At 41.7% G+C, this 22,877-nt stretch overlaps 1 protein-coding gene across 4 annotated transcripts in view; it reads left to right on the plus strand.

Annotated features, from left to right (window-relative positions):
• The window catches only part of topbp1 (DNA topoisomerase II binding protein 1), a 69,705-nt gene that overhangs the window by 13,922 nt on the left and 32,906 nt on the right, over positions 1 to 22,877 (plus strand). For all 4 annotated transcript variants that reach the window (XM_080202319.1, XM_080202301.1, XM_080202310.1 and 1 more), the window contains 9 exons: positions 393 to 575; positions 4,473 to 4,642; positions 4,897 to 5,060; positions 9,144 to 9,388; positions 12,294 to 12,613; positions 15,126 to 15,298; positions 16,022 to 16,233; positions 19,406 to 19,701; positions 21,953 to 22,129. In XM_080202319.1, coding sequence (XP_080058445.1) covers positions 393 to 575; positions 4,473 to 4,642; positions 4,897 to 5,060; positions 9,144 to 9,388; positions 12,294 to 12,613; positions 15,126 to 15,298; positions 16,022 to 16,233; positions 19,406 to 19,701; positions 21,953 to 22,129 — 1,940 coding nt within the window. The remainder of the gene's footprint in view (positions 1 to 392; positions 576 to 4,472; positions 4,643 to 4,896; positions 5,061 to 9,143; positions 9,389 to 12,293; positions 12,614 to 15,125; positions 15,299 to 16,021; positions 16,234 to 19,405; positions 19,702 to 21,952; positions 22,130 to 22,877) is intronic.

The following is a 22,877-nucleotide window of genomic DNA, read 5'->3' on the forward strand; positions in this document are numbered from 1 at the left end:
ATATATAACCCAACCTTCACTGCTCTCTCAAGATAATTCCAAAGAATAGTGTCCCTGAGAGTAGAAATTCCCCCTCATCTGTGTCTTAATTGGGAGACCTTTTAATTTTAAACTGCACTCCTAGTTCTAGATTTCTCCATGAGGATAATATCCTTCCAGCAGCCCCCTCATGGTGCCGTGGCATAGTAGTTAGCAGTGCTACCTCAAGGTGCCAGGGATGCAGATTCGATTCTGGCCTTGGGTGACTGTCTGTATAGAACTTGCATGTTCTCTCTTCAGGATTTGAAATGCTTTGCCTGTGGCTGATCATGACCTAACTCCATATGTTCTTCATTATTATTCAACCTAATAATTATTGTTTTGTTTTTGATGCTTATCTGCTGTGTGCAAAGGCCAGAAGTATGAATGTGCAAAAAAGTGGAATGTATATTGCGTGACTATCCAATGGTTCTTTGACTCCATCAAACATGGTGCTTGCCAAGATGAAAGCAATTACAAAGTTGAATCTGAAACCAAATCTACAGAGATGGCCCCAAGCACTTCAACCCCTACAAACATTGGGAATGCACTGACCTGTAAGTAGCACATTGGTGATTCTGTGGCCTTTTCTTAAATTTAGTATGGAAAGTGCGGAGAAAATTTTGCCTGGGCATCCAATGACCAACCCAATAAAGAGGTATCTGAAAGATAGTACAATGGGATAAAGAATTATAATTTCAATTGTCCTGAATTTTCTGCTTTCTTCCTTTCCTTCTTTCCTGCGTCATTTGATTTTTTTTCTAATTTGCAGCACCATTTCTAGCCTTTTGTTTCTGAGAGAACTTTCATAGTAAATTGATTCTGTTGAGTTATTAAAGATGGCTGCCCTGTGACTAAATGATGCTTTATGACTATTACGCAATAGATTATTATGTTAGTGTGAAATAAATCATTTTGGTAGGAAGAACGAGGAAAGGCCACATTAACTAAAACGTACAATTCTCAAGAGGGCATAGGAGCAGAGGCACCCTGGGGCTAACGTGTACAAATCATTGAAGGTGGCATGGTAGGTTGAGAAAGCAGTTAGTAAAGTCTAAAAGATCCTCGGTTTATAAGTAGGGGCAAAGCATACAAAAGCAAGAAAGTTATGATGAACCTGCATAAAATACTAGTTCAACTCCAACTTGGATTTTGTATCCAATATCTGGGCACCGCACTAGGAAGAATGTGAAACAATGAGCGAGAACGCAGGAAAGATTCTCGCGAATAGTACCAAGGATGATGAACCTTAGTCAAATGGATAAAATGGAGAAGCTGAGACTTTTCTTGGGGAAAAGAAGATTGGGGAGCTTTGATAGGGATTTTTGAAATCATGAGGGATCTGGACTCAGTAGATGAAAGAGAGAGACTTCCATTTGATGGAAGGATCAATCACTGGAACCACAGGATACTACTTTAAAGTGATGTCAAAAGAAGCAATGGTAACATGTGGATAAACTGAAATAAAAACAGAGTATTGTGGAAAAACTCAGCAGGCCTGGCAGCATCTATGAAGAGAGAAACAGAGTTAACGTTTCAAGTCCATATGACTCTTAATCAGATTATATATAAGGATAATTTTTTTTTAATGCAGTGTTAAGTAGGATTTGAAATGCTTTGCCTGTGAGTGCGGAGACATATACAGTCAAGGCCTTCAAAAGAAAATTTGCAGGGCTTTGGGGAAAGCATGGAGGAATGGGACTGGGTGAGTTCTTCCAGAGAGCTGGCAAGGACACAATCAAATGAATGTCCTCCTTCTGTGCAGTAAGTGTTCTATATACTGATTTAAAAACTGAACCATGTTTTTGCCAACCAGATTTTTTTAAGTATTCTCACTTGTAGATTTAGCTTCATTCAAGTCTTTGACATGGAATGCCTTTTTTATATTGGTTACACTTGCTGGCTTCCTTGCAACGGTTGGAAATGAGACTTGCACAGAACCAATTGGAAACAGGCCTGAGTGTAAGAGGCAGGGAGTAGGAGAAGAATCAGATGATTCAGAGAGAGGAGACAAAAGACTTTGTTAGCTCCCCACACAGTACGTTCCTCATAGATGCTATCTCAGCAGTGTATATTCATAAAATTGCAAGAAATAGGAGCAGAAGGAAGGCATTTGCCCATCGCCCCTGCCTGCCATTCAATAGAGTCGGTGGACAGTCGGTAATTAAAAACTCTGTGACCAGCCTGAACGAACATGTCACTACGGTAACTGCTGTCTCCCTGATCCATGCATTGGCACTACCTGGCAATGCCCATCAACCAGCCAGTGGGGTGAGATAGTGGGATCACCCCCTGTGTGTCTGAGATGTCATTGAATGTAGGAAAGCCTGATCTCAAAAAAAATGGAGTTGAGGAGGAACTTCTTCACTCAAAGGGTGGTGAATCTCTGGAATTCTCCACCCGTTGAAGTGGTGGAGGCTGCCTTGCTAAATATATTTAAGACGCGGGTTGATAGGTTTTTGATAGGCAGGGGGATTAAGGGTTATGGGGAGAAGGTGGGAAAGTGGAACTGAGCCACTTCAGATCAGCCATGATCTTATTGAATGGCGGGGCGGGCTCGAAGGGCTAGATGGCCTACTCCTGCTCCTATTTCTTATGTTCTTATGTTCTTATTAGTAAGTGTGTAGAAGACTGTGTGCCAAAGAAGCAAATCCGTGTGTTTCCCAACTGGAAACTATGGATGAACAGGGATATCCACGGCTTGCAGAAGTCCAGATGTGAGACTTTCAAATCAGATGACCCTGACTTGTACTAGAAAGCCAGATATGATCTAAGGAGATCCATCAAAGATGCCAAAAGACAGTACTGAACCAAGCTAGAGTCCCAGGCTAGCCCATGGACCCTTACCAACCATTGCAAGGTCTGCAAGACATAACAGGCTACAAGATGAAGGCATGTAAAATCGCTAGCACCAATGCACCCTTCTTTGATAAGCTCACTGCATTTTCTCTTCCACCTTCTTCCTTGGAGAAAAAAATACAAAAGTCTGAGACCATGTACTAACCGACTCGAGAACAGCTTCTTCCCTGCTGCCATTAGATTTTTGAATGGATGTCCCTCGCGTTAAGTTGATCTTTCTCTACACCTTAGCTATGACTGTAACACTACATTCTGCACTCTCTCCTTTCCTTCTCTATGAATGGTATGTTTATCTGTATAGCGCAAGAAAAAATACTTTTCACTGTTAATACATGTGAGAATAATAAATCAAATCAAATCAAAATCAGTAAGTCCATGGCTGATCTGATTCTGATATTAACAGCACTTTCTTGCCTGTCCCTATAGCCCTTGTCGAACAAAAGTTTGTCCAGCTCAGACTTGAACATGTTCAATGAGCCAGCCTCCACTGCACTGGGGAAGAGAATTCCACAAACTAATGACTGTCAGAGAAGAAATTCCTCATTTCCTTATTCTGAAACTGTGTCCCCAGTTCAAGATTTCCCCAGGAGGGGAAACGTACTCTGAACATGGACCTTGTCAAGCCCCATAGCTATCTTGCATTTCAATGAGATCATCTCTCATTCTTCTAAATTCCAACCTTCTCAACCTTTCCTTGGAATGACAAACCCCTTCATCCCAGAGATTAGCCAGCTGAACCTTCCCTAACCTGCTAAGCAAGTAAATCCTTTCCTACCTGTCACTTTTGCCCATCAGCTCTATCATCACTAATTTATACTAGCTTCCTACCCTCCTGAATTAAATTTAACATTCTAATTTTGCAGTTCCTTGCTGCATTCTATCTCTAATCTCCTCCAGCTTTATATAATCTATGCTATAAACTTTGGTGCTCTGGTTCTGGTCTTTTGGCATCCCTTCTCTGGTCTCCCTCTGTACCCTTGATGACAAAGTCTTCAGCTAACTCAGCTTTAGTCTCTAGAGCAACTTGGGGGATTTTCTCATGCATATTCTCTCCATTTAAAGCAAGTTGAGAATGTTCTTTTTCTAATTATTGTCTTAGCAGTACTGCAGGCATCAGTTTAATGGAACATTATAACCTTCCTGTTATAAAACTAACTTGTAACTTATCAGCAACACCACTAATGCTTAAACTGATTTGATGGATATTTGTTGGTTGAGTTGTATTAGCATCTATAGGTGTACAGCTGTTTTAAAGGGAAGGTTATTTTACCCATTGTGTTTGAAGGGAGATAGTTGCACACTTAATGCTGCCAGTTTTCATCTGGCACTGTTGGAGACAGCTTTGTGATTTTCTGTGGCAGTATTGAAATATGGCATTATGTACTCGCAACATAAGCTCCATTACAAATAACATTTAGAATATTAAACAATTCCTTAGTGCACCTTGTGCCTTTCAAAAATGTGTGCCTGCTATTACATAAAAAGTTGATATGTTTTTAAAATTTAGCATCATTTAGTTCATGAACCAATACTGAAACATAAAATAAGAATACGAAAAATGTAATTTTGTCTTCTCTTTCTTTGCCTACCCTTAGCCCGGCCTCTGTCGGATGTAAGTCATATTTCCAATATTAGCACGAGTTGCATAAATGAATCTGCCTTCTCCTCTGCTATCATTGCTAAACTTGACATTCCGGATGACCATCTTGAAGGACTGGATCTCACTTGTTCTGATGTTCCTGAGGATTTGCTGGATGGATGTAAAGTAAGAAATTGGCTTAAGTTGTCACTCACAATTCACTATTTCAAAAATTACTATCGTTGTGAATAATTATGTTGATATGAACTAAGGATAAACTTGTAATATTCCTTGTTTGATTGCATTGGTTTTTTGGAAAAAGATATATTTTAATATTTCTCAACCATTTTTGTTAAAATTCCTAATGTGCTGAATAATTATTGCAAAACATTGCAGTTTTATTTAAATCTGATGTGTGCACCCATACATGTCTCTGTCAGATTTATTTGTCTGGATTTAGTGGCAAGAAGTTGGATAAATTGAGAAGGATGATTAACTTTGGAGGTGGTGTTCGGTTTAATCAAATCTGTGAAGATGTTACTCATGTAATCGTGGGGGAAGAGGATAAGGATCTAAAACATTGTTTAAACAAAATATCAAACAGGTATAGTCACTGCATGTTCTATGCTGAAAGCCAACAGGGAATGAAATGCATAAATCAAAACTCTACCAGGTAGCATGTCTTTTGGCAACGAATGGGTTCACTTATATAGCTGTCCCTTCAATCTATGATATCTATCTCACCTACTTTTGTTGATTTGTTTTGCTTTTCTGCCCCTGGCTTGAGTCACTGTGTGGAGTTCTCCCTGTTTCTGTGTGGGTTTCTGCCAGATGCTTCGGTTTCCTCCCACAGTCTGAAAGATGTGCTGGATAGGTGCAATGTCCAGGCTAAATTTTCCCTCAATGTCGTCAGAGTATGGCGGTTACAAAGAACAAGCCAGCATGGGAAACAGGCCCTTCGGCCCAATGAGCCCGCGCCGCCGCATCACCCTACACCTATTCTACCCTGCGTGTCTACGAATGGAACCCCTAACTTAGCCAGATTCAGGGGAGAATAGTGTCAATTTGGTAAACCAGTCAGCCTAAGAGCACATCTTTGGGGTGTGGGAGGAAACCGGAGCGCCCGGAGGAAACCCACGCAACCACAGGGAGAATGCACAAACTCCCACAGACACAGGCCCAAATCCATGTATCTGCACAGCCAGCAGTGCTAGTCACCGAGCTGTTGCAGCGCCCGTCTACCGGTCCAGGATCAAGCACACACACCGACACGAAGTACTAGGCCACTCCCGGAACCTCCAAGAGCAGCCCACGCACGACCCACCGTGTGCATGCCCCTCGTTTGACAATGAGGTGGACCTCCACCTGCGGAATAAAAAGACAAAAACGTTAACTTACAAGTCTGCATTTCCGGTGTCTCCCGAGGTTCTGACTTTATTTAATAGCCCCTACTATAACCCTCCATCCTCGTTTCACTCATGTGTCTGTCTAACTGAACCTTAAACGAGTCCAACGTTCCTGCCTCCACCACCCTCCTCGGTAGCGCGTTCCATACCCCCACAACTCTCTGCGTAAAGAATCTTCCTCTCACATCCAAATTATACCTCTCCCCCCTCACCCTTAAATCATGACCTCTCGTATTTGTACCCAGTCTAGGAAGCAGTCTCTCACTATTGACTCTATCTATTCCCTTCAGTATCTTATATACCTCTATCAAGTCCCCCCTCAACCTCCGTCTTTCCAAGGAGAAAAGTCCCAGTTTCTCCAACCTTTCCTCGTACCCCAGCCCCTCCATGCCAGGCAACATCCTGGTAAACCTCCTCTGAACCCTCTCCAGAGCCTCCACGTCCTTCCGGTAGTAAGGTGACCAGAACTGGACGCAGTACTCCAAATGCAGTCTAACCAACGTTCTATACAACTGAAGCATTAGACGGCAGCTTTTATACTCTATACCCCTACCTATAAAGGCTAGAATTCCATAAGCCTTCCTAACAACCTTCTCCACTTGTGTCGCAACCTTCATGGATTTGTGAACCTGCACTCCCAGGTCCCTCTGTATTTCTATACTCCTAATCAGTCTACCTTTTATCACATAGCTCCTCTCTGCATTATTCCAAAATGCATCACCTCGCATTTGTCAAGATTAAATTCCATCTGCCACCTATCTGCCCAATGCACCAACCTATCTATATCCTGTTGTATCACCTGACGTTCCACTTCAGTACCCGCCAACCCTGCCATCTTGGTGTCATCTGCAAACTTGCTGATCACACCACCTACGCTCTCTTCCAAGTCATTTATGTATACTACAAAGAGGAGAGGTCCCAGTACTGAGCCCTGCGGCACACCACTGGTCATTGGCCTCCAGTCCGAAAAGGTCCCCTCCACAACTACCCTCTGTCTCCTATTGCCCAGCCAGTTCTCAATCCACCTAGCTACCTGACCTCGTATCCCATGCGCCTTAACCTTTTCTACCAGCCCACCATGAGGGACTTTGTCAAACGCCTTACTGAAATCCATATAGATGACATCAACGGCTCTCCCATCGTCAACGATTTTTGTCACCTCCTCAAAGAATTCCACCAGATTCGTAAGGCAAGACCTCCCTCTAACAAAGCCATGTTGCGTATCCCTAATCAGATCGCAACGCTCCAAATGCTCATACATCCTACCTCTAAGTATTTTTCCCATTAATTTCCCTACCACCGATGTCAAACTCACCGGTCTATAATTTCCAGGGTTATCCCTACTTCCTTTTTTAAACAGCGGTACCACATTTGCTACCCTCCAGTCTTCTGGGACCTCACCTGTGTCCAAAGAAGAGACAAGGATTTGTGCAAGAGGCCCAGCAATTTCATCTTTCACCTCCCTAAGCAGCCTGGGATAAATACCATCAGGCCCCGGAGCTTTATCTGTCCTTACGCTACCTAAAAGCCCTAGCACTTCCTCCCTCGTAATAGATATTTCCTGCAACTGATCCTCAGCTCCCTCCAAGAGACCACACGATTCCGAACCCCTCTCCTCCGTGAATACCGACGCAAAGTATTCATTCAGGAGCTCCCCCATTCCCTCCGACTCAATACGTAACTCCCCACTTTTGTCCCTAAGAGGACCAATTTTCCCTCTAACTACTCTCTTGCTCCTAATATAGGAATAAAATGCCTTTGGATTTTCCTTAATCCTACCAGCCAAAGCCATTTCATGCCCTCTCTTCGCCCTTCTAATTCCCCTTTTTAGCTCCCTCCTACTCTCTCTATATTCCTCCAGCGCACTCTCCGTACCCAGTTGTTTCGATCTAACATACGCCTCCCTCTTCTTCCTGACCAAGTCTTCAATACCCCCTGTAATCCACGGCTCTCTAATCCTACCTTTCCCATCCTTCCGCTTAACCGGAACATACCTCCCCTGCAACCATTTCATTTTGCCCTTAAAAGCCTCCCACTTGCCAACCGTGGACTTTCCAGCTAACAGTCCCTCCCAATCAGTGTCCTGCAGCTCCCTCCTAATCCTGCTATAGCTCACCTTTCCCCAATTCAGCACACTCCCGTTCGGCCGGCACTCATCCCTTTCCATTTTTATCCTAAAGTTAAGGGTTAGGGGATTTTCATAGTAACTTCATTGCAGTGTTAATGCAAGCCTACTTGCGACACTAATAAATAAACTTATTGTAATTTTAAACTTTAATCTGCTTTGCTCCCTTTGCCTCTTTTGGTTATTTCTTTTCTTTCCACTTTTGCTTCCGTCTCTTTATGATCTGCTACACCTGCATCTTTTACCATTTATTTCTGTCACTGTCTTGTTCTTCTTCTGTTCCCTTTCCTCTCACCTCTTTCTTCCCTATTTCCCTTCAGACTAGGGGTGGCTGGTCACAGATCAGAGGAGCTCAGGATCATAGGTTGACTGTTGGGTGGTTCTTCATGTGAGTGATGGGAGGTATCTAGTAATAGAACATAGAACATAGTAATGGATGCCAGTCGACTTTTGGGCAGGCAACATAGCACCATCTATCATTTGAGATGTAAATTCGGAGCTTGTAGCCCTGATGGAGAGCTTAATACCCAAAGATAGGTAGTCACTGGTTGAGGGTGATGAAGATGCCTGGATGGTGCCTGGGTTGGCCAGCTCTGTGCTGCTGTGAACATGGCAAAGGGTACCCAGGTTGGAGTAGAAGGCAATCACAATGCTGGCTAGGCAAAATAGTATATTACTGAGGGTTTGGTAATTTTAATGGGAAATGGCCGGGGTTATCCACAGAATTGAGAGATGAGAAGAGTAGGGGGCAGAGCAGCCTGGAGAGATGCAGAAGTGGCACACAACTGGATATAATACTTCACTGGCTGTAGCCTTAAACCAAGAAGCAAATTCACATAGGCCAGGCAGGCTGCTGACTTGTGGTCCAGAACACCATATAAGACAGATGCTTATAGGTTATTCAATTCCCTTGCACCAGAAACACAATATTATGGGCTATGATGTTATACTTCCTCCTTTTGTTTCAGCCCTCCTCCCCAAAGCCTCTTTACTCACTCACTTTCTTTCTCTCAGTCTCTTACATGTTCACATTTGTTCATTTGTATGTTCTGAATACAGAAGTAATAATTATAAGGAGTTAAAAAATATTGAAGTTTATTAATGTTCATGCAACTTTTCAAAAGTTTAATATTTATTGGATTAATATTTGCATTAGGCCATATGTGGTTACAGCAAAATGGTTAGTGGACTGCTTTTCCAACAAGTGCCTTCTCCCCGCGGAGCAGTATATCCATCCAAATTATCAGCCTGATGTTACAATACCAGAACATTCCAGCAACCAGGCTCATTCAATTTTAAATGGCAGTAAAACACTACGAGCCACCGCAGTCAGTCTGGACAGACAACAGCAAGCAGATGATGATCTCCTATTGCAGTACCTCGAGGGCGACAAAACTGTAGGTTAGAGATTAATCTTTATCCTTTCAAATGACATTTCAAGCGATGTTGCAATGCACACTTTGTTTTTCCCTAGCTGGGTGGGATTTCTTGCCCCTGAGGCCTTGATCTTGTGGAAGGCTTGCCAATTGTTGGAATGGCTCAGAATTTGGTGAACCTGTCCCAAAGGAGGCAATGTGGGTTTCTTGCCGTCTCTCCAGCTGGCAGCTGAGTCCCATGTCACCGCCCTCAAATTTACCCTATGCTGTACCTGAGGTTAATGCATCATCTGATACAAAACCCATCTGAATGCCCTTTCTGTTCGAGAGCTATGCACCCATTAAATGGCAGTCTGTTATTCCGCAGCCAAAAACATCTTTCTACCCACAATGTTATTTACTTACTGTTGACCATTGTTGCAACCTTGATTTCGTTAGTAATTTTTTTTTCTCTGCTCAGTAGTTTTATTCTTCAGTCTTTTTGTTAATGTTAACTGACCCTGTTTTTGATCAGCGGATGTTGATGCCAGCAGTTTAAGGTTATGTTTTTTGATTATGAAGCCTTGAATTAACGTGCTGATCAATAGCTTTGAGGTGTCAAACCTAAAGTGCAGCCAAGTCCGCATGTTGCCTGATTGTTGGGCAAAATGTAATCCTACGGCTGACACCACCACATGTTAAGCTTGTCTAGTTCTTTGCGCTTGCCAATATTGTTATTTGGGAGAAAATCTAGCAGAAGAGAAGTACAGGTATGAAACAACACATCTCTTCTGAGTTACCACCTGTTGTTTTCACAGGCTAGTACAGTTTCAAACCAAGGATATGATAGTGAGTTTTAAGGGGAGTCTGGACAAATGCGTGAATAGGGTGGGAATAGAGGGATACAGTCTCTGGAAGGGTAGGGGGTTTTAGTTCAGATGGGCAGCATGGTTGGTGCAGGCTTGGAAGGCTGAAGGGCCTATTCCTGTGCTGTAATTTTCTTTGTTCAAGGAGGCATTGCTCTTGATGGTATGGCTGAGGTAATAGGTCATCATCCTCTAAACTTCAGCACTCGCACACTCATACTCAGTAGCAGAATCATGCATCCCTGTTTGGTCAAAGTCATCACATACAGAGGTGACACCCAGCTGAATGCTACCATGTTTATCATTATTGGAACACTGCTCAACACCATTCCCTTGGCTCCCTGACCTGGTAAAGTCACTCCTCCGCATAACTGCCAACTTGCAATAACCCACAAAACTGTAGAAAAAGTGTGCAGTGCCCCCCATCTGCCACTTCATACTGCAGCCCACCCAAGGTATGATTCCCATCAAGAAGGCTGATCTGGGAAAACCGTCCCACACAGGACTTCAACAGAAATTCCAGCTGGACAAATCAGTGGAAATCATTGAACACGACAAACAAGTACCTGGCCCCAAACCCAACTCGGCAGCTGCCTGGTTTCAAGGAAAGAGTGGTCAACCCTCAACAGGTTCAGAGCTGACCATGGCCTCTGTTTGGCCAACCTTCATAGATAGGGAGCGTGTAAAGTCCTATCTGCCTGTGAGAGAGCACACAATGCAGAACATCGTAGAAGGTGCCCAATCCACAGACTTAATAGAGGCCTTCCTGCACTCAACACAGCAGGGTTGAAAGAAGCTGCTTGGCTTAGGGACTTTACATTCACTAAACAAGTAAATCTGTTCCAGTGATGCCATGTGCTAAGTTGGAATTGACAGGTATTCCTAATGACTAATTGGGAATAATGCCTGTTAGTGCTTTGGTGCTATCTAACATCACACTTTCCCACAGGATTCCTCCAGTTGCAAGATTGCCCATCAGTTGGTGCCATTATCCCTCTATCCAGTTTTCTGTCTGATCCAATGACTCCATTTGCAAATCAAAGCTTCCAAAATGTCCTCCATTTCCCTGCACTGTTTTTTCTTAGTTGACAACAGGGTCTTTTTCCTGCTTTCATAATGACAATTACCTCACGTGTTATGCCCTTCATCATTTTACAATCATCTAATTCTGTTTGTGGCACCTTAAAGCATAATGCTACCACTGTGTGTATTTTGTCTTTTTCTCTCTCTTTCAGAGGCACTGTTCTCTATATGCTTTTATTATTTGTTCTTTCAGTATCCTACTGCTTCCTCTCCTTTGCCTATTATCACCGTTTGGCAACACGGCAGAGACAAGCTTGTCCATTTGCCTGTACCTATGCTGCTATCTACGTGTCTGTGTGAAGCAGCAACTTGTATGTCCCCATAATCCACTGTAATGTATCTGATGATCATCTACATTTGTAAGACCAAATCAGGCTAATTAACTACTTTGCCAGACATCTCCATTCAGGCTGCAAGTGAGACTCTTGTCTTACTGTGGCTCACCTACTTCCCTTTTGATCCCCACTTTAACCTTTACGTATCTCAAATATACTGCCTTTTTGTTTCTAGCTGGGCATGTGGAATGGGACATTTGTTGTCACAACAGAAGTGAGATAAGTGACATTTTGGGTATTGACCCTTTTTCAGAACATGGCAGAACTACCACTTGCTCCATTTGCTATTTTGATCTCTAAGGTTCTTCATTTTCTCTTCCTCGTGTTTTTTAAGCTAATTTGTTATTTGTACAATATTTTTCTAGCACTGTATTGCAAATTGGATTTCTTGCATTTCTCTCTGTCAAATGAGGCTTGATTGTATTGACATAATCATGACCATGACAGCATTGCCCAGGTCAACATTTGGCATGATATCATAGCCTCACAAATGAAGTGCTGATTATATCCTCACTGCTCCAGCAGTCCAACAATGCTCTAAGTGGGCTTTTGAAATTGCAATTTGAATTGTTTTGTGGTCTTAAGTTTGATTGAAACTTTTTCTACTCACCCACTTTCTCTTGTATATCAGTAAAGCTAAATATTAAATATTTTTCTGTTGATATAGAGGCAGCTGGAAATCATGAAAAAACAGAAAATAACTTCAGTGACAGTCTCCACAAAACCATGTTGGAAAAAGATCAGTCCGCAAACTCCTCCCTGTACCAAAAAGAATCATGTGCTGAGGGGGGAATGTTTTGCAAAAAGCGGTTTCTAATATTTGGCTTTACAAGTGATGATGAAACCTATATGGCTGAATTAATTCGGGGTAATGGTGGGAAAGTACTTCGACCCCACAGTCGGGCTGTTGCAGACTATGCCGTTGTGCCTCTATTGGGCACCTATGTGGACGCAACTGTAGCAGAAGTGGTTACCAACACGTGGCTGGTAAGCAAAGACATGACTAACGACGTTTTGGGACTTTATATCAAGTATGCAATACTGGCAGCTGCTTTTACAACCAAATTAAAGTTAAAAGGCAAAGTGAATGTGTTCATTTTGCTGCGCAGCATTTGCAAAACATTGCTTAGAGCAGATTTCACTCCATTCTGCCTTTTACTCTACATCAGGAATAATTTGCATCAAAATTTAATTTTAAATGGAGAGAATTCAATTCAATTCAGCTTTATTGTCATTGTACAGTGCATGTTTACAACTACAACGAAATTTGTACTTGGCTCCCAAGACACAAAGAAGAAAGCAAATGCAAGTAGTCATTATAAAATAATGCCAATAGTCATTAAGTTTAGCCATACTTATGAAGGGATATTATTATCAAACACTAACTTCAAAGACTTTCTTTGTTGATTTTTGTCCAAGCAAGAGCCTTGAAAGAAATGAGGACCTGCTAACAGAGTAGAAGGTTAAATAATTTAGCTGAGCTGACCTTGTATGTAAGCCACATTCTGGTTCCGTTGATCATATTGATCACTGGAAGTTTCATACTTAAGACGTGTGAAATAGTTATGAATTAAGCTGGTGATGAGAATCACTTATCTACAACATGTAGACCGTATATTGCATCTTATTCCATAATAGAGAGAATAGCCAAACCAAAACCAGACTGACCACCAATCCAGCCTTGTACCAGTTATCATCTAAAGCAGGAATTCTCTTTCACAGAAGGGTTTGGAGGCCAAATCACTCAGTATTTTTAAGAAGGAAGTAAATAGATTTCTAGGCTCTAACGTTGCTGAAGGATATGTGGATATGTGAAGGGTATGGTGTTGCAATAGAGGATCAGCCATGATCATATTAAATGGTAGAACAGGTTCAAAAGGCCGAATGGCCTACTATTTTACCATGTTTCTGCAGCATGAAAATAAACTATTCAATTCAGCTGGTCTGTATTGGTGTTTACCCTATACATGGACAAATAATTCTTGTCCTGTTACCATATCTCTTCATCCTTTTCCTTCATACACTTAGCAAAATCTAAAGTTTGAACATTGGCATTTTCTTCTGCTAACCTTGGAAGTAACTTCCACAACGTCATAGCTCTGTTTATCAGAAAAGTTTGTCTTTCGCTGAATTTGATATTATGTTTTGTTCCAGACCTTTGAACTGTGAGAAAACAGCCCTCTTCCATCTCATCTGGCCTTTTATCATTTAGAAATATGTTTTGTTTGTTTGTGGGATCTTGCGTCACCGTGTAAGCCAGCATTTATTGCCCATCCCTAATTATCCTTGAGAAGATGATGGTGAGCTTCCTCCTTGAACTGCCACAATCCACATGGTGCAGGGACATCCACCATGCTATTAGAAAGGGAGTTGCAGGGTTTTGACCCAGCTACAGTGAAGGAATCACATCCCATTATCTGTTTCTTCAAATTAAGGAAAGCCTCAATGTAGAATCCTACAATGCAGAAGGAGGCCATTTGGCCTATTGAGTTTGCATTGACCACAAACCCACCCAGGCCCTATCCTCATAACCCCATGCGTTTACTGCAGCTAGTCCCCCGATGCTAAGGAGCAATTTAACATGGCCAATCCACCTAACCTGCACATCTTAGGGCTGTGGGAGGAAACCGGAGCACCTGGAGAAACCCACACAGACGGGAGAATGTGCAAACTCCATACAGACAGTGACCCAAGTTGGGAATTGAACCCAGGCCCCTGACGCTGTGAGGCAGCAGTGCTAACCACTGTGCCGCCCAATATGTTGAGCTTTTCATTGTACACACCTGGCAGCATCCTAACAAACCCTGCTGTACTCTTTCTAAACCCTTATCTCATGGAGGACAATAATGCACATGATACTGATATTTAATTATAGGTTCATAATTATGTTCTGACTTTTACATTCGATACCATTAACATCTTAAACTCCCCTGCCAACTGTGTTTTGAATAGTCCCAATTATTTTTCCTTGGCTACTCTGCTTGGGGTGTTCTGTCAAACATTTCTAATCAAATGATGAAGTCCTTAAAGTGAGTAAAATTTACTTTTCACTAAAGTTTAGGGATCATTAGCAGTGCTTTTCTAGATGGCTTAGATAAATCAAATGCAGGTTATTTCAATTTGTTTGAACTACATTTTGATAAGATTTCTGCCAAATCAAATGTTAATCTAATTCATAAAGGAGTTAAATAGGTTCTGTATACCGTTAATGTTTCATCTCCTGCACCCAGTGATGCTCAAGGCAGACTTTCATCTGCTTCCATGGCTAATTTTTCCTGGAAAAGGCCATTAGCCTGTTGCCATTTGTGTACTCTACCTAGTCATAATTACAATTGATCGTTAGTTTATAATTTTACAGTTTTGAAATCTGTCTTCCTTCCCTTTGGGAGTAACACCTGATGTTGGTGAATTCTCTTTAGATATCTGTCTTGAAATCATTTGATTATTGTGTCTCTTAATGTTCTGCCATTGCTCCAATCTTTCTCTTGTTTTCTTTCAGGCAATGTGCATTGATCAACAGTGTATACTGGCCTCAGAGTCCAATACCTTATTTACTCCTATTCCTATTGTGGAAGGGAGCACACCACTGACTGACTGTGTATTGTCAGTTAGTCAGTTTACTGGGGTCGAAAGAGATGCTCTACACAACATAGCAGAACTACTTGGAGCAAGGTAATTGCCAATAAGTGCATAAGCCCGCAGACATTGTACTGCACACTTTGTTCAAAATCAGTCCACTAGAACTAGGGCGGCACAGTGGTTAGTACTGCTGTCTCATGGTGCCAGGGACTCGGGTTCGATTCCCGGCTTGGGTCACTGTCTGTGCGGAGTTTGCACATTCTCCCCATGTCTGCATGGGTTTCTTCTGGGTGCTCCAATTTCCTCCCACAGATCTGCGGGTTAGGTTGATTGGCTGTGCCAAATTGTGCCTTAGTGTCAGGGGGACTAGCTAGCGTAAATTCGTGGGGCTATGGGGATAGGACCTCGGTGGGATTGTGGTTGATGCAGACTGGATGGGCTGAGTGACCTCCTTTTGCATTGTAGGAAATCTGAAAACTGTAAGATCCAATGCAGTTCGCCACATGTGGCAAATCGGTCACACAGGTGACAGACTGATGCTTTTCATGTGGAGATGCTGGCGTTGGACTGGGAAAAGCCAACCTATCCAAGTGTAGGGGAAACTGAGTGAAAAATCACTGCAGATACCATCCTGCACCTTTTAGATGTCATTGTAATTGATAGAAAGCTATATCTTCCCTAATGACTTGGATGTGATGTGGGTGTAGGATCATAAAAATGAATTTCATTTCTTAAATTAAGTTCTTGAACTTAATCAGACAGCATCAATATGCTTAGCTAGGCTTTGTGACATCTCTTATTTTGTTTTGCTTAAAGAGTGCAGGAGTTTTTTGTTCGGAAAGCAAATTTGAAGAAAGGCATGCTTGCCAGCACCCATTTGGTCCTCAAGGAACCACAAGGTTCCAAGTATGAAGCTGCAAAAAAATGGAATTTACCAGCTGTGACTGTCACTTGGTTATTTGAGACTGCTCGAACAGGAAAAAAGGCTGATGAAAGCAAGTTCTTAATAAAAACTGCTGTTGATCCTGGTAAGTATTGAAGTGACAAGTACTTGAGCCCATTTGCCGATCTGTGGCTACTGAAGGTGGAAGTGATGAAGTTATGCAAGCCAGTTGAGAATAAGCAGACAGGGTAGCACTGTGGCATAATGGTTAGCACTGCTGCTTCACAGTGCCAAGGATCTTAGGTCACTGTCTGTGCAGAATTTGCACGTTCTCCCTGTGTCTGCATGGGTTTCCCCTAGTGCTCCAGTTTCCTCCCACAATCTAAAAGACATACTGGTTAGGTGCATTAGCCATGCTAAATTCTCCCTCAGTGTACCCAAACAGGTGCCGGAGTGTGGCAACTAGAGGATTTTCACAGTAACTTCACTGCAGTGTTAATGTAAGCCTAACTTGTGACATAGGTAAATAAACTTTAAACATACGTTGCGTTTTTCTATCTCAGCATCTTTGAATGGACCATGCTCATTTGTGCTTCTGGTGAAAGCTGTGCAGTCCCACCATCTGAATACCACATGTTAGGTTACACTCTCCACTTGCTTTCTCTGTTGTCTGTGGAAATATTGCCTTCGTTTGTTTCTGCCAGTTAGTTGTTGTACTATCATAGATCATGGGAGGGGGGTGAAAAGTCTGCCCGGCATATAGGAGTCCCCATTTTCTCAGTGTCAAGAATCATGTTCAGGCCTGTGCTCGGCATGTAAGTTGACCTTCCGCAGCTGCCCGCTTTTCTGCTAAGGTATGCTATGCTCATATTAGGAGTCTGCCTGCATTTTCCACCTCAGAAATGCATGTTTCATAAGTTGCTGCAAGGGATCACGCAGGCCATGTGATCTGTGTTGCCAAGATGATGTGTAGGATATGCCTGAATGACAATCAGAGATGAGGCCCCTGGAAAAAGACTGAAGTACGAGGCTGGGTTCAAGCTGAAATTTGTCATATTTGCTGACTTGTCAATTGACTGTGTTGCAGTGAGGGAATCCAATATTAGTGAAAAACTCGTGCAAGAATAGAAGAAGAAGGAATCTGCTCTGAAGAAGGTGCCCAAGACCAAATGTGCTATGAGGACATGGAACAACTCCTACCTAATCTTGAGAAGCATGAATCAGAATGGGTTGTGAAAAATTGCCAGAATGATTACATTGTCACCAGAAATACAATGCGTGCATAGACAGGAAATGGGCTAAATTAAGCTCTGAATCCAACAAATATTTCAGTGCAACATCTAGTTGGTAGCCATTTTATGGAATGAAAATGCCTACTGGTGCAGCAGAAGACCAGCATTTCCCAAAAGATTACCGAAAGACCTTGACGCCAGGATTAGCAGTTTCCACTGATCATTAATGGCAAAAACACAAGTACTCATTATGTCACATCAGTAACAAAGAAACATCCACAAATTCTCTGCAGCCAAACGAGTGGAAAATTGGAAATCAGCTCTAATAAAAAACACAGGACATGAGAAGTCGAGGGGTATTAGTGTATATGGCGATGGAACAAAATTAAAGCCTGTGGTGAGTTTCAAAACTGAAACCACACCAAAAATGAAGTTCCCTGCAGGATATTCATGTATGTCCATGACAATATGGATGAATGAAGATGCAGTGAATAATGTGGGTCAATAACGTGTGGAACCCGTGTCCCTGTGGCCAATGCAAAGAACACAGTGTGAACATGTTCGGATCAGATCAAGAGGCAGCTGTGAAGAAGTAACACCCAAGTTGCGGTTAGACCAAGTGTCTGATGTCTGACCTTTGGACTTTGACTTTTGGATGTGTGCTGCTACAAGGCACTCAATGATCATATTTGCGCAGTTTTGATTAGGTGGATGGTTGATGGAGAGAAGACCTTCACACAAAGTGGACGTTTGTGTTGCCCCACTTAATATTGTGTGTGATTCTGTCAACAAACTATTGGCAATCAATGCACAAGCTATCATCAGACCATTCAAATAATGCAGAACATCCAGCTCACTGGATGGAGAGGAAAATGAATTGTTGTTGGGTGAGGTGATTCTGGAACCGATGAACCTGATCCAGGGTGGGATCCTTATGATGATGCCACAGACAAAGTGATCCGGAATGAATTCAGTTAGCTCTTTCATTGGATGCTGAAAATAATGAATTTGATGTTGTTAAAGGTGTACTTGTACAATTCATTCATTCCGTAACACATCGCATTGATTTATTTCAGTTACCAGTGTATGTTTCCGTGATATTCTACACGTAGCATATGTCCATCCCATTATTTGGAAGGATTTTTCGAGGCATTAGAAAGGTTGACTTATACATTATAATCTATGGTAATAAGAGTTGCATCCTATGCCTTTTGAACAGACAGTTCTTAGGGGGTTGAAAGAAAGGCCTTTCCCTTTTATCATCATCCAATAGAAATGCAGCATATTTACTCAGTCTGTAATGTTATGTATTGGCTATGACTGTCATAATTTGGATTCCAGGTGCAAATGAATGAGGACTTGAAATCAGTAGGTAATAAAGAGAATGAAAACTGCCAATCAGGAACTTCAAAAAACTGAATGAAAATGATTGATGTGCCAAGGTCCTGGATGGAACTTGAACATTTGACTCACTGTCACTGTCCTTCACTGTCAGTGCCTCAATATCTGGGAACTCCCTTCCTGACAGCACTATGCGTGCACCTACACCACATGGACTGCATTGGTTTCAAGAAGCCGACTCACCACCACCACCTCGAGGGATGGGTGGCCTGGCCAGCGATGCCTACGTGCCAACAAAGAATGGAAAAAATGAAACTAACTGAGCCACAGCTGATAACTCCAATGTACTTCAGAACTTCCCCGTGTTTAAAGAAAATAGCTTCTAACTGACTTAGAGTATCACTTAAAAAAAAAAATGTGATTGACCTGGGATCTGTTTAAGAACAATTTGTTGCTAATAATTAGCCCAGAGGAGCTCAACATGCCTGTAGCCTTAACGCACCATGTTTATATTTAAAATCAGTAATGTTGAGTATAAATTGCAGCATTTAGAGTAACAAGTTTGCCGTGAGCAAAGCTAAGGGTGGGAGTGATCTTGCTCCCAGTTTCATTGGCTTTATGTTGTGTTTTTGAGATTTTGCTGTGTTGCTTGCAACTTCATCTAATGTATATTGGCACCTAATCATATACAGCTGCAATCAAACTTACTAAATTCCTTCATATACATTTTTCTCATGATTAAAGTTGCTGAAGTGAACCAGACTGCCAAGGTCACAGAAATATGCAAAGTGCCAGAACAGAAACTTGACCATCCCTCATCCAGATTGAAAAACATGCAGACTGCTGCTGTGACTCCATTGGATATAAAGAGGTTTCAAAGTAAAGCCTTCCAGTTGGTCTTAACTCAGCAAAGTAAAACTGAAACAACAGAATCAGGATTGGGACCACCCATTCAACAGAAAGAAACCAAATTGCTACTTGACACACCTTCAAAATTCTTGTGCAAGGACAAGCTCTTCAAGCCATCATTTGATGTTCAGGTACTAGCATATTCTTTGATACGGGATAGATTAATAATGTTAGCATATAAGTAAGCTTGAATACGACTAATGCAGTTGTTGGCTTAGTAATGCACACACTTAGGTATGGATAACAGGTAATGCATTTCAGGAAAACATGGGTATAAACATTTCAAATTTACATCCTTCATCAAATGAATCCTAACTCAGCTGTAATATTTAAAGGACAGAACAAGGAAAGAGGAGAACACGTGCACAGGTGAAAGAAAAGCAAAATGCTTAAGTAGAGAACTGGACTTAACTAAATGGCAGAACTACAGAGTAGTTGAATTGTTTAGAGGGAGGAGTTAGGCATGTCAGTAGGCCTGTCTGTTTTTCATCCATTCTGGTTCCGACGGTTAGTTGCAGTATGAACAATCTTTTCCTGATGACTTCTATTCTCTGCTGCCATCCCTGTCTGTCCCATTGAGAGACAAGTTCACATTCTGATATTATCCAGCCATGTCATGTTGAGTCTTCCATATGCAATTCTTTCAGGTGTTTTGTCTTGCATGACTTTTGTTTGTCCCTTTGACCATCTATGGTGCCTGCAATTTCCATCTGAATCCTCCCATTACAAATGCTCTTATTTGCACCTCATCACTTTTCTTGATGGTTGAATTTTCACAGCCATACGTTGTCACCGTCTGTACAGAGACTTTTAGGAGAGTAATTTTTGTTGGAATTAAGACGTTGCAGCTTTTCCATATTCTTCTTTGAGATCACACCATGACCCTTGTTAAGTCAAGCCTGAGGTTCTTTGGTAGACTCCTGTGAAGGATGACCCAAGATAGCAGAAGGTATCAACCTCTTCAAGCTGTAATAAGTTCATCAGGATTTTGCCAATCTTTCTGCCCATCCCCATCATCTTTGTCTTATTGACACTGACCAGGAGATTATTTCCGGTTAACTTGATCAAGCTAATCCATCAACTCCTGTAACTTCTCCATTGAGTTAGGGAGCAGAATAATGTCATTAACATATTAAAGGTTCGAAACTCGCCGCCGCTAATTGGTATCCCACGTTGGCATCCATCAAGTGTCTTTCTCAGAACTGTTCCTCTAAGATGTTGAATAAATATGGTGAAAGGACACACCCCTATCTTAACACACACTTTGACTCTGAACCGTTTGGAGAGGATGTCGGCAACGCTGACCCTAGTTGGCTGCTTACAATAAAACTTGGTAAGGAAGTTGATTAAATACGCTGGGTATCTCGTGTCAAACTTGGTCAACCAGAGTTTCTTGTGTGAGACTGAATCAAATGTCTTCTCAAAGTCAATGAAGCACGTGTATAGTACGTAGGGAGGCATGAAAAACTGGTAAACTGACACATCACTACTGAAATTGCATGGGTGATCTGGCCCTAGATCTTTCCAAATGCTTCACTTCTGAGAAAGATTCCATATCTGAGAGCTTAATTACTAAATTCTACCCCTCTGATGTTATTACCTATCCTGTTCATTATTTCTAACATTTTCCATTTCAGGTTTCCAGCATCTGTAATGTTTTGCTTCTTATATGTTGACTTACTGTTAACGTTTTACAACATGTACATAATTGAACTATTTTTGAATGCACTTTGAGCCCCTGATAAACAGCTTCCACTGAGCTCCTCTCCTTTTTAATTCTGTCCCTGATCCACCACTTGTATTCTTTGCCCTTTTCCTCCTAGCCCTACCTATTCCACTGTTTAAGATAATGTTGATAGATAAATTTCCACAAACAACGCACAGAAATGGCCAGATAATCTGTTTTAGTAGTGTTGCTTAAGAGAGGAATGTTTGCCAGGGCACCTGGAGAACTCTCAACTCCACATTGATAGAATAACATGCTGCAATCAGGTTATTACTGAAAAGATTAATAACAACGATTGGTTTCAGTCAGTGAAAATGGCAGTCACCAAGCTATATTCTCTAATTAAATATTTTTAATAATACATAGGATGTAGGATTCTTTCTAAATCATTAATCTTTTGTCTCTAAACCTGAATAAATAATTATGTAATGTTATAGTGGGCGCTGACCACTGGCAGAAAAATGAGATGGTAACAAAACTTGACTTTAATATTAAAATTGGGTAACTCAAAGGCTTACTGATCCCTGAATGTTTATAAAATAGTTTTGCCATTGCGGTTAATGTTACCTAAAAACTTTGATGTTGCATTCTATTGTAACCATTCCCAGATATCTCTCCTAAGCTGATATTTTTCAATCATATTCTTTTCCCTACAGGATGCGCTGGCAGTTCTGGAAACTCCAAAGAATACAGATCAACGTAACAGAAAGATGAGTACTCCGTTATCAGAAGTCATTGGAAGGAATCTGAAAGTAGCTCTGGCTAATAGCACACGGAATATGGCGATGGCATCAACAGCCAGCCCACAACTTCATGTACCTAAACCAGCACTGGTAAAATAGCAGTGATATTTAATTTTTGAACAAAACCGATATTTGAACAAAGTCACTTTTGTATTCCTAATTGTATCAGCATAATCTTTAATCATTGTATTTTGATAGTGTTATTTTCCCTGTTCTCTCTGTTCGTGTCCTTCACCTACTGCTGTAAACCCAAGAAATAGTTATTTAGTGTATAGGCTTGTCGCTATGCTGGCTATACCATGCTGGCTCAGACAATGCTACTGTTTCCTCTGTTGATTAAATAGGTGCTAACTCTGACAAAGAATCTTCAAATTATGGAGCGTTAACAGAACAAAAATTTGACCAATCCAATCTTTGCTGGTGCTATACTCCTTTTGAGTCATCTAATAACATCCCACTCACTGCTTGCGTTCCATATTGTTTAATCATAGAATCCCTACAGTGCAGATGAGGCCGTTCGGTCCATTGAATCTGCACCAACTCTCTCTGACAAGCACCTTACTCAGACCCTTTTCCCCACCCTATCCTGTAACCTCACACATTTGCCATGGCTAATTCATCTAATCTACACATCTTTGGACACTAAGAGGCAATTTAGCGTTGCCAGTGTACCTAGTCTGAACATGTTTGGATTGTGGGAGGAAACTGGAGGAAACCCACACACATAGGGGGAGAACATGCAACTCCACACAGTCACCCAAGACTGGAATTGAACCTGGGTCCCTGGTGTTGTAAGGCAGCAGTGCTAACCTACAGCCCTCCTCTTCAAACAATTACA

This window comes from Carcharhinus amblyrhynchos, chromosome 2, assembly GCF_965287045.1.
Source record: "Carcharhinus amblyrhynchos chromosome 2, sCarAmb.v2.hapA, whole genome shotgun sequence".
NCBI classification, from domain to species: Eukaryota; Metazoa; Chordata; class Chondrichthyes; order Carcharhiniformes; family Carcharhinidae; genus Carcharhinus; species Carcharhinus amblyrhynchos.